This window comes from Pristis pectinata, chromosome 2 (genome assembly GCF_009764475.1).
Source record: "Pristis pectinata isolate sPriPec2 chromosome 2, sPriPec2.1.pri, whole genome shotgun sequence".
Lineage (NCBI taxonomy): Eukaryota > Metazoa > Chordata > Chondrichthyes > Rhinopristiformes > Pristidae > Pristis > Pristis pectinata.
The window spans coordinates 57,362,364-57,376,230 of record NC_067406.1 but is presented as its reverse complement, the minus strand read 5'-3'; the positions used below and the strand labels follow the sequence as shown (position 1 = coordinate 57,376,230).

Here is a 13,867-nt window from a genome sequence, read left to right as displayed (position 1 = left end):
AAAGGGGAGAATATAATATTATTTAGAAAATAAAAGATTAATGAATAGTTATCATGGATTTCAGAGAGAATGGATAATGGAAATGTAGGAAATGTCATTTATCTTGATTTTAAAAAGTCCTTTTATAAACCATTCTTTAAAAAGCAAAGAATAACATCAGAGAATGTGGAGTCAGGGGACAAATGGCAGAATTGGATTGCTAGCTGACTTCAAGACAGAAAGCAGATGCTGGGAATAAAGGGTAGTATTTGCAATGTTAGAAGATAGGCTGTGGAGGCCTACAAGGATCAGAGCTGGAACCACTGCCGTTCACATTTACATTAATGATTTAGAATTTGGAACCAAAACCAGAATTTCTAAAGTTGCAGAAGACACCAAATCAGGATTAATAGTCAACACCAAGGATGACTGTAACAAACAACAAGAGGACATAAATAAATGCAGAATGAACAAATAATTGGCAAATGAAGTTCAACTCAGATAATATCTAGCTGTGAAGAGCAGAGAGGTCACTTATTAATTTCGTGCAAGTCTAGGTAGGGCAGAAGAACAAAGAGACCTCAGACTGCAAATACACCACACATTAAAAATTGCACCACAGGTTAGTAAATCCAAAACAAGAGCATATCAAGTACTATGATTTATCTAGAGAGCAAAAGAATTAAAAAGGAGAGAAGTTATGCTAAACCTGTGTTGAAACCTTGGTGAGACTCCACTTGGGATACGGGGAATAAAGCTGGTTGCCACATTATAAAAAAGAAGGTACTTGAGAGAAGACTTACAATGATGTTACCAAAAATACAAGAGTACATGGAAAGATTGAACAGACTGGGTCTCTTTTCTCTCGGGATAAGAAGGCTGAGAGGTTGCTTAATTGAGGTCTTTAAAATTATGACAGGTTTTTAAAACTGTTGCTACAAAGCATAAGTTTCTACTTGTGGGAAAGAGCATAGTACTCATGCATTTAAGGGGAGGCTGGATGAGCACATAAAGGAAAAGGGATTAGAGGTTATGTTGATGGACTTAGTTGACAAAAGTTGGGAGGAAGCTTGAGTGGCATTTAAATGCTGGCATAGACCAGATGGGCTGAATGGCATCTTTGTTTGCTGTATATCATCTGTGCCTCTATTGTCACATTGATTTTGTAATTTCACTTTCTACTACAACTAGGATCATTGCTGCTTAAGCAACGCTATTCAATGAACACTGAAGAAAGATTGGAGCCTTGAGGCCACAAACAGACAGCAAAAGGATGGGATGTTTAAGGGCACAAAACTAAGTCATGTTAAGTAGATTAATATATCTTTCACAAGAATTGGTGCTGAATCTTATACCTCCTTTTGAATTCTTCTAACTATGGTTCAAGAACATTAAATTTGGCCCTTTTGTCTCTTATTATGGCTTCCAGGGGACATTTTGCTAGAAAAACATTGGGTGGCATTGCGGGTAACATAATGATTTGCATCAAGACTACAGGCAAATCTATTCCTTCAGCTAATGTGCATGTGTAAACCAATTATCAGGATGCTGAGTTGATAGGTAATAGATATTACTGACAAAAACTGACCAACGAAATGGAATTTGCCTGACTGAGATATTTTGAAAGGCAATATCATGAATCTCTGCTTCAATATGTAATTTTAAATAGAATGTTTTCCAACTTGGTTGCTAGTTCTGTGTCCAGATGATACTGAACTGGCAAAGTATTTGATTTGAAACATTCTCTACATCCCTTTCATGTCTGGTCTGCTTTACACATTTCTCGTGTTTTCCATTTGTTTATTTTCAAAATGTGTCATCTTTAAATTTTTGCACTTCTACATTTTGATCTCAGTAACTTATGACATAGTTTTGTGCCCACAAAAAATAGGTTTTAAATAAGATATGTATAACCTGCAAAGAATTTTCTTCCTTCCAGTTCATTCAGGGATTCATCATCTTCTGAAGCATCAACACTTTGCAAGTTTTCCCTCTCTCTCAAGATGCGTTCAATCTGAAGTTGCTGCTGTTTAATCCGAAGTTCCAGAGCTTTCACCTGAGCCCTCAGTCTTATTTGTTCATGATGACAATCAGTTGGTGCCTTCAGAATTAAACATGACAGCCATTGAGAATGCATAAGTTAATGAAGGGGACCCAGTTCTGGACAGTAAATATGAAAGGCAGTCTATTCCCCTTAAGTCAAAAAATGAAGTAAAATGCATTAACTATAGGTTCTTTTGCATGCACAGCACATTTTGAAATGCTTCCCTTATATAAAAACAGAAAATGCTGGGAATGCTCAGTAGGTCAGGCAGTATCTGTTGAAAAAGAAACAGATAACATTTCAGATCCAGGACCCTTAATCAGAACTGGGAAAAGAGAGAAAAATGAGTTAGTTTTCAGTAGCAGAGAATGTGGGGCAGGGATGGGTCACTTTTTCTTATTCTATTCATATAGTCTGGCCTGCCGGGCATGTCCCCTAGTATCACTAGTAACAACACGTTACACAGACAAAGAAGCATAATGTGCTTGTACTCCATTTGGACTCACCCTATCAGAGGTATTCCCTTTCTTCAAGTCATCCCCTCCTCACTTTCTCTGCTACTGAAAGCTAACTTGATTTTCTCTCTTTCCCAGTTCTGACAAAGGACCCTGGATATAAATCATTAACTGTTTCCATTTCCACAGATGCCACCTGACCTGCTGAATGTTCCCAACGTTTTCTGTTTCTCTTTCAGATGTCCAGCGTCTTCAGGCTTTTTATTAATCTTCATTTCTCTTGTAAGCATTTATGAAAATGCTGTCATTGATGTTGTACAAGGAATAACCAACCCCCTTACTCTTATTTACTCATTTTGTCAATCAACTGGTTAAAATCAAACATAATAGTCATTGCAAGTGCATGATTTCTTGACAACCTGCCATGAGAAAATTGGAAAATATTTCTATGTTTCAGATGCCCAGATGGAGGGAACTCATTTCTAGATGGTAAATATGCAAGGCAGCCAATTCCTCATATCAAAGTTGTTTGTTAAAGCATAAATGAAGTGTCGTGCATGCAGAAGACTCTATATATTTGCTAGGCTTGTCATTGTTGCATTATAAGGAAAAATGTCAACCAATTGATTCACTTCAAGGTCAATTATTTGAATTAATTTCTATGTTCATCTATTTGGATCAGTTAATTCAAACTATGGAAAAATTCCATTGTTAGTGCAAACAGCTTTGAAATATTAAGGTTAGTCTCCACAGACTTCTGGAAAACGAAATGGTGCTACATCACAGCATAAGTAAAAACAACTAAAGAAACATCATTTGTATGTTTTCAAATGTGTGCTGCAAAATATAATCACCTAACATGCCAAGAAAAATGATGCAATCCCATTAATGACAATGAACTAATCTCACTGTCCTTAGTTTGGAATGAACTAAATGCATATAAGCAAATATTCTATACAGCAGTGATCACCTAACAGAATTCTGAATCTTGAATTGATCAAGATATTAGTTTATGGAAAACTAACGCAAAATTTTAAACAAATAACTTCATTATTAGACTCTAGTTTGTCTTGTGCCATTTAATATTTCTTCAATTTGTTTATAACACTGAAAATGAATGTAAACCAGCTATAAAACTGATGTCAAGTATTACAAAGCACCGATTCCATTACCTTATGGGCTCCATTATAACTGCAAAAGAGGAATTGCTGTTACTTTCTTTAGGGAAGCATTTTAATCCAAATAAACAAAATTTCCCTCATGCTATAAAGATAACTCAGCTTTTAAAACTCAGAGGAAGATTTTACCAGGAAAAATAGACATTGAACATAGAAGATGTTGTAACAAATTAGAAATCTGATCTAACTGATGTTCAAGATTACACAACTGTGCTATTTTTCTTGGTCATAGCGCTTTATATTGAAGTCAACATTTACGGTCCATCTCCAACGGCAGAGTGCAGCCAAAAGTCAACCACATTGGCTTGGATCACATTGATGCTAAGCTGACTGTTCCATACAGAAGTTCCAAGAGTTGTCAGAAATTCTGGACCTCCACACTGAAATACGAATCAGGCTGGAAGTCAGATGCAGGCACATTAGAGACATTTTATAATCAGTAGAATAGGCTTCCTGACAGCACAAGCTATGAGAAGGCCATCAGTGCGGTGCTTATGCAGGGTCCTAGCATCAGCCACCTGAGGCCAGATTGCCCCTGGCACACTACTGCACCTCATGGGAAGGCTGCAGCAGCAGCAATACTGGCTGGGTGCTGGAAGCCTTGCAGCCACAGAGGGAAGTACAACTGCAGACTTTCTGTGAGAAGCAAGCTCAAGGAGCAGAGTGGGTCCAGCCACACAGGTCCACTGATGTGTCTGGAGCCGCACATGGACACACCCAGTAAACATGGTAGATCTGCGCTTTCCTGAGGCGGGGGGGGGGGGGGGGGGTAGTGGCAGGAATTGGATGCTGAAAGTTTTAAAACAACCCAGCAGTTTCATGATCAGGAGTACTGCTGCTAGGTATTCATTCTTGATGCATTTACTTATCTGGATTTAAATTTCCCAGCTGGCCCAGTAAGATTTGAGTTCATGTTTCCCCATTAATACTCCTCCACATTTAACCAACGCACTGTCTACAACAAATTGAGCCTTTTGCTCAAGATTTTAAGGCAAACATGATTCAGATCAGATTTGCCTCCCAAATGTACTGGCAATCTCTTGCGGGTAACGTGTGCTCTCTCGACAAAGTTGCTCATCAAGAATGTGGACAGAGTGAATCATTCCCTGCAGATGGAGTGGAGGATTCAGACAGAAGTTCAAAGAGCAGTGGTGCGGGAGGCAGAGTTTGGAAGTGGAATGTGAGTGCCCGATCTCAGCAGCACAATAGAAAACATCTGGCACAGCGCAGCTTTCTCTGCACATCCAGTCCCTGTTTTGCAAAAGCGATATTCCACCGTCATTTTATCTTTATTTTTACGGAAGTTCTGACAAACATTTCAAAACATTTGTTAGCTGCCTCTTTTGGCTTTCAGACTGCAACTTTTGAGTTTGGGGCCTCTTTTGTCGAAAGGTAGTAAATCGCAGTGATCGCGCCGCTTTTTATCGCAGTAAACTCACTCACCGAGTGGCTGCAGCTCAGCATTGAGATACACACGAGCAGCGAACACAGTGAGTCCCAAGGACGCTGCATTTCGGAATTCCTGTTTGTGAACAGAAAATGAAAAAAAAAGATAAATTATCCCAGCAGGCCAGCGGGAGAAGACTGAGATTTTCGATCCGTAACACCCAAATAAGCCTCAATTATAAGAGCAGCTAAACCAAAGACATAAACTGACCTTTTTACTTCCTTCTGAGAATGGAAGGAGCAAAACTGTGAGCTCCAAGTGACTAGCGGGTCTCTTGCGAATCAGAAGACTTCAGTTGTTTTCAGAGTTGGTGATGTTTATCTCGGGTGAGTCGGTGATCAGGAATGTTTCCAATGAGATGGTTTCCAAAAAAAAACACACCAGTCAGCAGCCGAGGGAGACTCTGCAGTGGCCCCAAGAAGACAAAAGAAGGAACTTAAGAACTTCGCTGGTTACGCAGGACAGCCACAGTTGGCTTAACACTTTATAACACGCAGGACACAGTTACAAGCGAATGCTTCACTGACAGTATGAAAACAGAAGAGACTGTAGATGCTGGAAAAATGCAAAAAAAAGAACAGAGCTCTGGAAGAACTCAGCGGGTTAAGCAGCATCTATTGAGGCAAAAGGTATAAGTTGACATTTCGGGTCAAGACCCTGCATCAGGACTGAGGGAGATGAAGAAGGATGACTAGCGCTGGAAAGAGGTGGGACCAGACAGAGTGGGTTGGAGTAGAATGGTGAGCGAAGGGGAGCGGGCTGGAAAGCACCTTCTCCAGGAGAGAAGAGCAGAAGAACCTACAGAGAGAGAACAGCGAGAGAGAGAGAGAGACTCACTGAAGTTTTGTAGTAGAGAGGAGGAAAATTTCTTCCAAGTGTGCATGCCTTGAAGACAATTTGCAGTATGAAGACAAAAGAGAGTGCAGATGCAGGAACCCACAAGCCTGGTGTTCTCCTCCCACATACACTCACCTGCCCACCTGGGTTTGTTCACTTTGCCCATCCCCTCCCCCTCCCTGTCTCCAACCTGGGTACATTTGTCCATCATTTCACCCCCTCCCCCTCCCCCCAAATGTGGAGACCTACCAGCCTCTGTCCCACCTTCCCCTTTACTGCTGAATATACTGGAAGTCTTTGCTCTTCCATCTCAGTCCCCATAGAGGGTCTTGAACCGAGATGTCAACTTACACCCTTTGCCTCCGCAGATGCTGCTTGACCTGTTGAGTTCTTCCAGCGTTCTGATTTTTGTTTAGGATTGACAGTGTCTATCATTTGAAGTTTACCTTGTGGGATGGGTTTTAATTAACCAATCAAAATAAAAGCTGCAACCAGATCAATAAATTGCAAACAAAATTAAAAAAGAAAATGCGGGAGAGTGGTAATAAATAAATATAAGGGGAATTTGGGCCAAAATAATGAGTTTTTTGTCTCAATAAGTGATAGGGTTTCATTTCAATTTTCTGCTAATAAATCAGGCCAGGCACTTCCACTCTGCCTAAGCAGGCGTGATACTAAACCCTTGTCCAGGATTTAGGATACGATAAGAGCATTTGTAGAATGGCAAACAGAAGTCTCAGCCTCACATGCTGGGAACTACTTTTAAAGACCTGTGAAATTTTAGGCTGTGTCTTACGTCTTCATCTCAAGCATGCTCAGATGTCATTTTGAAAAACATGAATGGCAAATCAAATGCTTCTCTGCCTGTGAATGCAGTAACCCAGATCAAATAATGAACCATAATAACACAACCTGCCCTCCACACAATCTATTGAAAAGCTTACCTGCATCATAGTCAGTTTATAAATGCTGGCTCCTGCCATACACAAGATCACAAGTGCCAGTCTGGAGATTGTGGTTTGATTCTATTCCAAAATTCTTTTGCCCATAGCCTATGTCCAGTGTCCAAGGCAATCTGCATGCATGTTCCCACTGAAGAAAGTCTATTCTATAACTGAGAGAGTGCAGAATTCTGGAAGTTGGAATAACAATGTGCAGTTGAGGCAAAATGAGTCATTATATTTATAGGGCAACAAGATTTCAGCTGAAGCATGAGGAAGAAAGGTATAAAACAATATTTTATTTAATATGTTGAGATGAAAGTATTAAGTGGCCTGTGATGAGCATAAGCACTGATGTAGATCTATTGGCCCCAATGACCTGCAATATTCTTCATAATTCCACAGAAATTAGCTGTAGGTCCTCCAAAGCATTTCAATTTTAAATTCACATGTAAAGTTAATGTTTAATAACTTTGCCCCTCCATGTCTGCATAATCTCCAACACTACAAACCAAATCCTTTCTATGAATTTGCCTCCAAACCTTTCCCTCAATGTCAACAAAACAAAAGAGCTGGTCATTGATTTCGGGAAAGGGGGCGGTGTACATGCACCTGTCTACATCAATGGTGCTGAGGTCGAGAGGGTTGAGGGCTTCAAGTTCCTGGGAATAAGCATCACCAACAGCCTGTCCCGGTCAAATCATGTAGATGCCACGGCCAAGAAAGCACACCAGTGCCTCTACTTCCTCAGGAGGCTAAAGAAATTTGGTTTGTCCCCTTTGACTCTCACCAACTTTTACAGATGCACCATAGAAAGCATCCTATCTGGATGTATCATGGTTTGGTATGGCAACTGCTCTGCCCAGGACCGCAAGAAACAGCAGAGAGTTGTGGACACAGCCCAGCGCATCACGGAAACCAGCCTCCCCACCTTGGACTCTGTCTTTACCTCTCGTTGTCTTGGTGAAGCAGCCAGCATAATCAAAGACCCCACCCACCCGGGACATTCTCTTTTCTCTCCTCTTCCATCGGGTAGAAGATACAGGTGCCTGAGGGCACGTACCACCAGACTTAAGGACAGCTTCTACCCCACTGTGATAAGACGATTGAAATGGTTCCTTTATACAATGAGATGAACTATGACCCCACGATCTACCTTGTTGTGACCTTGCACCTTATTGCACTGCACTTTCTCTGTAACTGTGACACTTTACTCTGTACTGTTACTGTTTTTACCTGTACTACATCAATGCACTTTGTACTAACTCAATGTAACTGCACTATGTAATGAATTGACCTGTACGATCGGTTTGTGAGACAAACTTTTCACTGTACCACTGTGCAAGTGGCAATAATAAACCAATACCAATACCTAAACTTGCTTATCCCCCATGTCCCTCTCCATCTTTGTTATCTTCTCCCAATGCACAAAGCATTTAATTGTGAATATTCATCATCTTTCTTCCCTATGTGGTCCCATTGGAACTCTCATCTGAGTTCTCTACAGTTAAACTTGTGTGCCACCTTGCCTTTCAGTGACTAAGCATCCTAGATATTCCAATCACCTACCCTTGCTGCAATAACCAATGACTCGCTGCATATAAATCCTGCTTCAAAGCCAAGCTCAATGGTCTGCAAAGCTGATGGCTGCAAGTATCAGATCAACTGATGGGGCTCCAAGATCATCATTGCCTTTCTGTACTGCCTGACCTGATGGTGTTCTTGTCTGTCTGAAAGGAGATAGAGATAATGATCGGGTTATGGTGAAGGGAATAGCAGAAATAAGAGGTACATGCTTACACCATCTATACAATATAATCAGAACACATTGTGGGATAAGAGGTAAGTAGAAAAGGGGGATGAGTGAAAACCAGGATAAGTAAGAAAAGGTAAGAGTTGTGAACATCCTTTCATTGTCCATGTCACTGCACCATAAGTACTGGCCAAGGACTCTGTAGCCATTTCTCTTCCAGGCTTTCAGATGTTCAAGCTAAAACTTGTCTCCTGCAGTTTGGAATTTTGATGCTGATTTTCTGATGTATTCTACTTTGATACAAATGGTGTTAATGTATACATTGCAACACTGGATGCTCAAGTCTCACTTGGCAATGAGATGTAGATGTAAATCTTGAAGCAGTGGTGGTGAGAGAGTATGGTGGGCCATTTGAAGTTAGGTACAAATCCTGATTGATGAGATTGTTGATAGGTGAATGAAGGAGATGCATTGCCCCTTGTGAGGTGATAGGCACTATATTGGGAGATGGGATTTGAAGTGTATTCACTGACCATACCCATCAGGGTCAGATCACTGAATATTTTCTTGTACAAAATCTATCTGCTTAGGGCTTAACTCCTTACAATGAGCTTGATTGTTGTCCTCCTACCTCTGCCTTAACTCCAGATGAAGCAGGAATGTGCTTTTCTTAGTTGTATCTTCTCAGTTAGGCCCACTTTTAAGTTGAATCAAATAAGTACCAAATTTTTTAAAAATGGACTAACCTGGCATTTGATGCAAACTGGCATTGTAATTCCAGGCTCATGGTCTCATATTGTGCAATAGAAATCATGGAAAAGAAAATGAAAATGTTTGACACAAGAAATAAAAGAAAAGCAGTAATTTAAAATGCACAATGAGAATAGACTCTTAAATTTTCACAGGCTGTGAGGGCTAAAACCATGACATGGATACTGGTGAAAGTCTTTTCAAATAAAGTATTTATGCAAGAAACAAAAATTAAAAAATCGAAAGGAATATTTCCTCATGACGGAAAGATATCTACTCCTCTTAAAAATGAGTTCTAAATGAAAAGTTTCTTGGGAGGAAAAGATTGGTTAAGATCCAGTTACTCCAATTCCAATTGGTTGCAATAAATTGTTATGATCAAGGCTTCTTCTTGTATTGACTTTTTATCACTTTGCTTGGATGCAGCTTTAAAACATGATATTGGTTGCATCATGAGTCCTGGTTAATAATCAGCTTTTGAGATATATTCATGTTCCAGGTTTGGCATCAAGAACTGGAAATTTTGCCAATTCACACCCAGCTCAAGAGCTGGTAGTCACTGAACTCTCTGTCAGATATATCATCCTATCATTTTACTTTCCCTGATCGACAATGAGGAAAGCCCTTCGAACACATATATTGATATAAAAATAGGAAGTCTGAAAATCTTTTCTCAGGGAGAAGATTATTAAAAAATCTTTCTCTTTCCAGAGAAGTTCTGTATACTTTCCATAGTCCCACAATATTATTCCTCTTGAAGTTATTATTATTTGCTTTGCTTCAGCAGGGAGTAAAGTCCTGAAAACCTGAGTCTATATTCACAACACTCGTTACAAGACTCAAGCAAAGTCATTACATGTAAGGTCGCATTTGGAGTATTGTGTACAGTTCTGGTTGCTCTGCTATAGAAGGAATGTCATTGAACTGGAAAAGGTGCAAAAAAGATTTATGAGGATATGACCAGGAATGGGGGGTTTGAGTTATAAGGAGAGACTGGATAGGCTAGGACTGTTATCCCTTGACCATAGGAGGCTGAGGTTTATAAAATCACAAGGGGCATAGATAAGGTGAATAGCCACAGGCTTTTCCCCCAGGGTAGGGGAATACAAAACTCAAGGGCTGAGGCTTAAGGTGAGAGGGGAAAGATACAAAAGAGATCCGAAGGTCAACATTTTCACACAGTGGGTGATGTGTATATGGAACGAGCTGCTAGAGGAAGTTGTAGAGGTGGGTACAATTATGACATTTAAAAGACACTTGGACAGCTTCAGGGATAGGAAAGGTTGAGAGGGATATGTGCCAAATGCAGGGAAATGGGACTAGCTGAATTAGGCAACTTGGTCAGCATGGACGTTGGGCCGAAGGGCCTGCTTTCCATGCATATATCTCTATGACTCAATGACTCTGCAACCACCCAAAAAAAATTATATAACTGAATATGGTGAGAGCTACTCCAGCTGTAGTGAATTAACTTGTTATTTTCATATTTGTTTGTCATTCCAGACAAGGTCACTGTGTTTGCACTTTGTTCTTTATTACTTTGATGGTTAATTCTAAGCACCAAATGCAGTTTCAAAAACATATACAAGCAGTTCATTGTTCACTTAAATTACTTCATCAACAGTTGTAGAACCGCCTCTCCCCAAAAAATACTTAAAATTGCAGAATGGCTTATACCATGTCAAAATTCCATTTTATTTTAGAAAAAACTGTTTCTGTTTCCTTTCCCGATTTTTCTTAACTGCTGACACTCAAAGGCTGATGCCTATTTGTGCATGCTTTGAAAAGGAGAATAACGTTACACCTGTGCGAATCCCCACAGCATCCAGTGACCCTGTGATCTCTGGCTTGGAGGCTGATGTTAGAATATCCTTCAAGAGGTTGAACCTTCGCAAGGTGTCAGACCCTGATGGTACACCTGGCTGGGTACTAAAAACCTGTGCCGACCAACTAGATGGAGAATTCAAGGACATCTTCAACCTCTCACCACTGCAATCTGAGGTTCCCACTTGCTTCAAAAGGGCATCAATCATACCAGTGCCCAAGAAGAGCAGGTGAGCTGCCTTAATGACTATTGCCCGGTAGCACTCACATCTACCATAATGAAGTGCTTCAAGAGGTTGGTTATGGATAGAATTAACTCCTGCCTGAGCAACGACCTGGACCTGCTGCATTTCACCTACCGCCACAACAGGTCTACAGCAGATGCAATATCACTGGCTCTCCACTCTGCTTTGGAACACCTAACTGCAAAACATCCCTCATCGCCTCTGTACTAATCACCAAGCTTCAAAACCTGGGCCTCTGTACGTCCCACTGCAACTGGATCCTCGACTTACTTTTAGGGTCATAGTTAAGTGTGGATCGCTAATAACATCTCCTCCTCACTGACAGTCAACACAGGTGCACATCAAGGATGTGTGCTTAGCCCGCTGCTCTACTCTCTCTACTCTCATGAATGTGTGGCTAAAGCACAGCTCAAACACCATCTATAAATTCGCAGATGACACCACCGTTGTTGGCAGAATCTCAGATGGCAACAAGGAGGCATACAGGAGTGAGATGGATCGGCTGGTTGAGTGGTGTTGCAACAACAACCTCGCACTCAATGTCAGCAAGACCAAGGAATTGATTGTGAACTTCAGAAAGAGGTAGTCAGGACAACACACACCAGTCCTCATTGAGGGGTCAGTGGTGGAAAGGGTGAGTAACTTCAAGTTCCTGGATGTCAACATCCTGGATGTATCCTGGGCCCAACACATTAATGCAATCATGAAGGAAGGATGCCAGCAGCTCTACTTCATAAGGAGTTTGAGGAGATTTGGTCACCAAAGACTCTTACAAAATGCTACAGATGTACGGTGGAGAGCATTCTGACTGGTTGCATCACTGCCTGGTATGGAAGCTCCAATGCACAGGATCGAAAGAGGCTGCAGAGGGTTGTAGACTCAGCCAGCTCCATCACGGGCACAACCCTCCCTGCCATCGAGGACATCTTCAAGATGCAGTGCCTCCTGAAGGTGGCATCCATCTCTAAGGACCCTCATCGTCCAGGCCATGCCCTCCTCTTGTTACTACCATCAGGGAGGAGGTGCGAGCCTGAAAAGCCAGATTCAACAATTCAGAAACAGCTTCTTCCCTTCCGCCATCAGATTTCTGAACAGTCCACAAATCCATGAACACTACCTCATAATTATTTTGTCTTGCACTATTTATTTATTTTTGTAATTTATAGTATTTTATTTCCTCATACTGTACTACTGCTGCTAAACAACATACTTCACGTCACCTAAGTCAGTGATAATAAATCTGATTCTGATTCTGATTTACTCCTTTTTACCTTAATGATCCCTATTGTGAGGTTCCACAGTGACTGCATGGAACATTGTTGCTGACTCCAACCCTCCACTCTCTTGGCTTCCACAGTCACATTCAGCAGAGATTGTTCGACAACAATCAACGGCAGTAAGCTTTGCCAGTTTTCCTCTTCTTAGCTTTAGGTTGCAAAGACCATTAGTCGTATGTTGATCACTGCCTCGGGTGAGATTGGCTAAAGCAGCAGGGACTCACAAGTAAACCAGACAACTTCATATTTTGTTAAGACACAAGGGACTGCAGATGCTGGAACCTGGAGGAACAAATATATTTTGTGAAGCTCAATTTTGCAAAACTGAATAAACTTATTGAGTCATTAGTGAAGGGCCTTTATTTATTCATTTGTCTGCCTGCTAGAAACAGCATTGCTCACCATCATGTTTTTCTTCAATCTCAAAATAAAAATTGCTGTTATTTATAAGATTAAGAGCAGCACAATGTGTGGTTTCAATCAAACATAATGAGTGAAATAGCTGTACCAAGAATCCATTGCTATAAATGGGATCAGAAAGTAAAGTATATTAGAATATCATGCAGAGATATTATTAAATTTAAAATGTACTTTACATAACCAGAAAGGAGTTCCAGTTGCACTTTTGTGGAAGCTGAAGCCCTAGAGGGATTTGCTCATTCTGCAACTAATTGCTTTCAGGAAATTGGCCTTTTAAATTTGAGATATTTCCCCTGATACACTGAATATCCTTGAACCCATGTAAATACAGGTATGATGCACTCATCTATTGTTAACAAAACTAATGGCAGGCAGAAAAATGGCAATAGCTTGGTGTTTTGGAATGGAAATCCAAATTCCACTGCACCCCGACCACAATTATTTGCAGCACCAGAGCCATTTCCATTCATTGTTTATTTCTGGTCTGCACAGTGAGTGTTCTTGGACTAATAAATTGGCAACATCAGCTAACTAGTTAATCCTTTTGATTTCCTGTTTATTTGATTGTAGTTTTGGTCCAGTTCAGCATGTTACTTTAGAGATGATACCCAGGAGATTAAAAAAAATCAAAGAACTACAAATACTGGAAATCTGAACTAAAAATAGAAATTGCCAGAAACACTCAGCAAGTTAGGCTGTATCTGTTGGAAGAGTTTC

The 13,867-nt window shown here is 40.6% G+C and overlaps 1 protein-coding gene across 1 annotated transcript in view; it reads right to left on the bottom strand.

The window, feature by feature from the left end:
• The window catches only part of fgl1 (fibrinogen-like 1), a 31,178-nt gene extending 25,414 nt beyond the window's left edge, over positions 1 to 5,764 (bottom strand). The window contains exons 1-3 of the mRNA XM_052010337.1: positions 5,314 to 5,764; positions 5,100 to 5,178; positions 1,894 to 2,080 (exon numbers count right to left, since the gene is read on the bottom strand). Coding sequence (XP_051866297.1) covers positions 1,894 to 2,080; positions 5,100 to 5,168 — 256 coding nt within the window. The 5' untranslated portion in view covers positions 5,169 to 5,178; positions 5,314 to 5,764. The remainder of the gene's footprint in view (positions 1 to 1,893; positions 2,081 to 5,099; positions 5,179 to 5,313) is intronic.
• Positions 5,765 to 13,867: the final 8,103 nt, after the last annotated feature.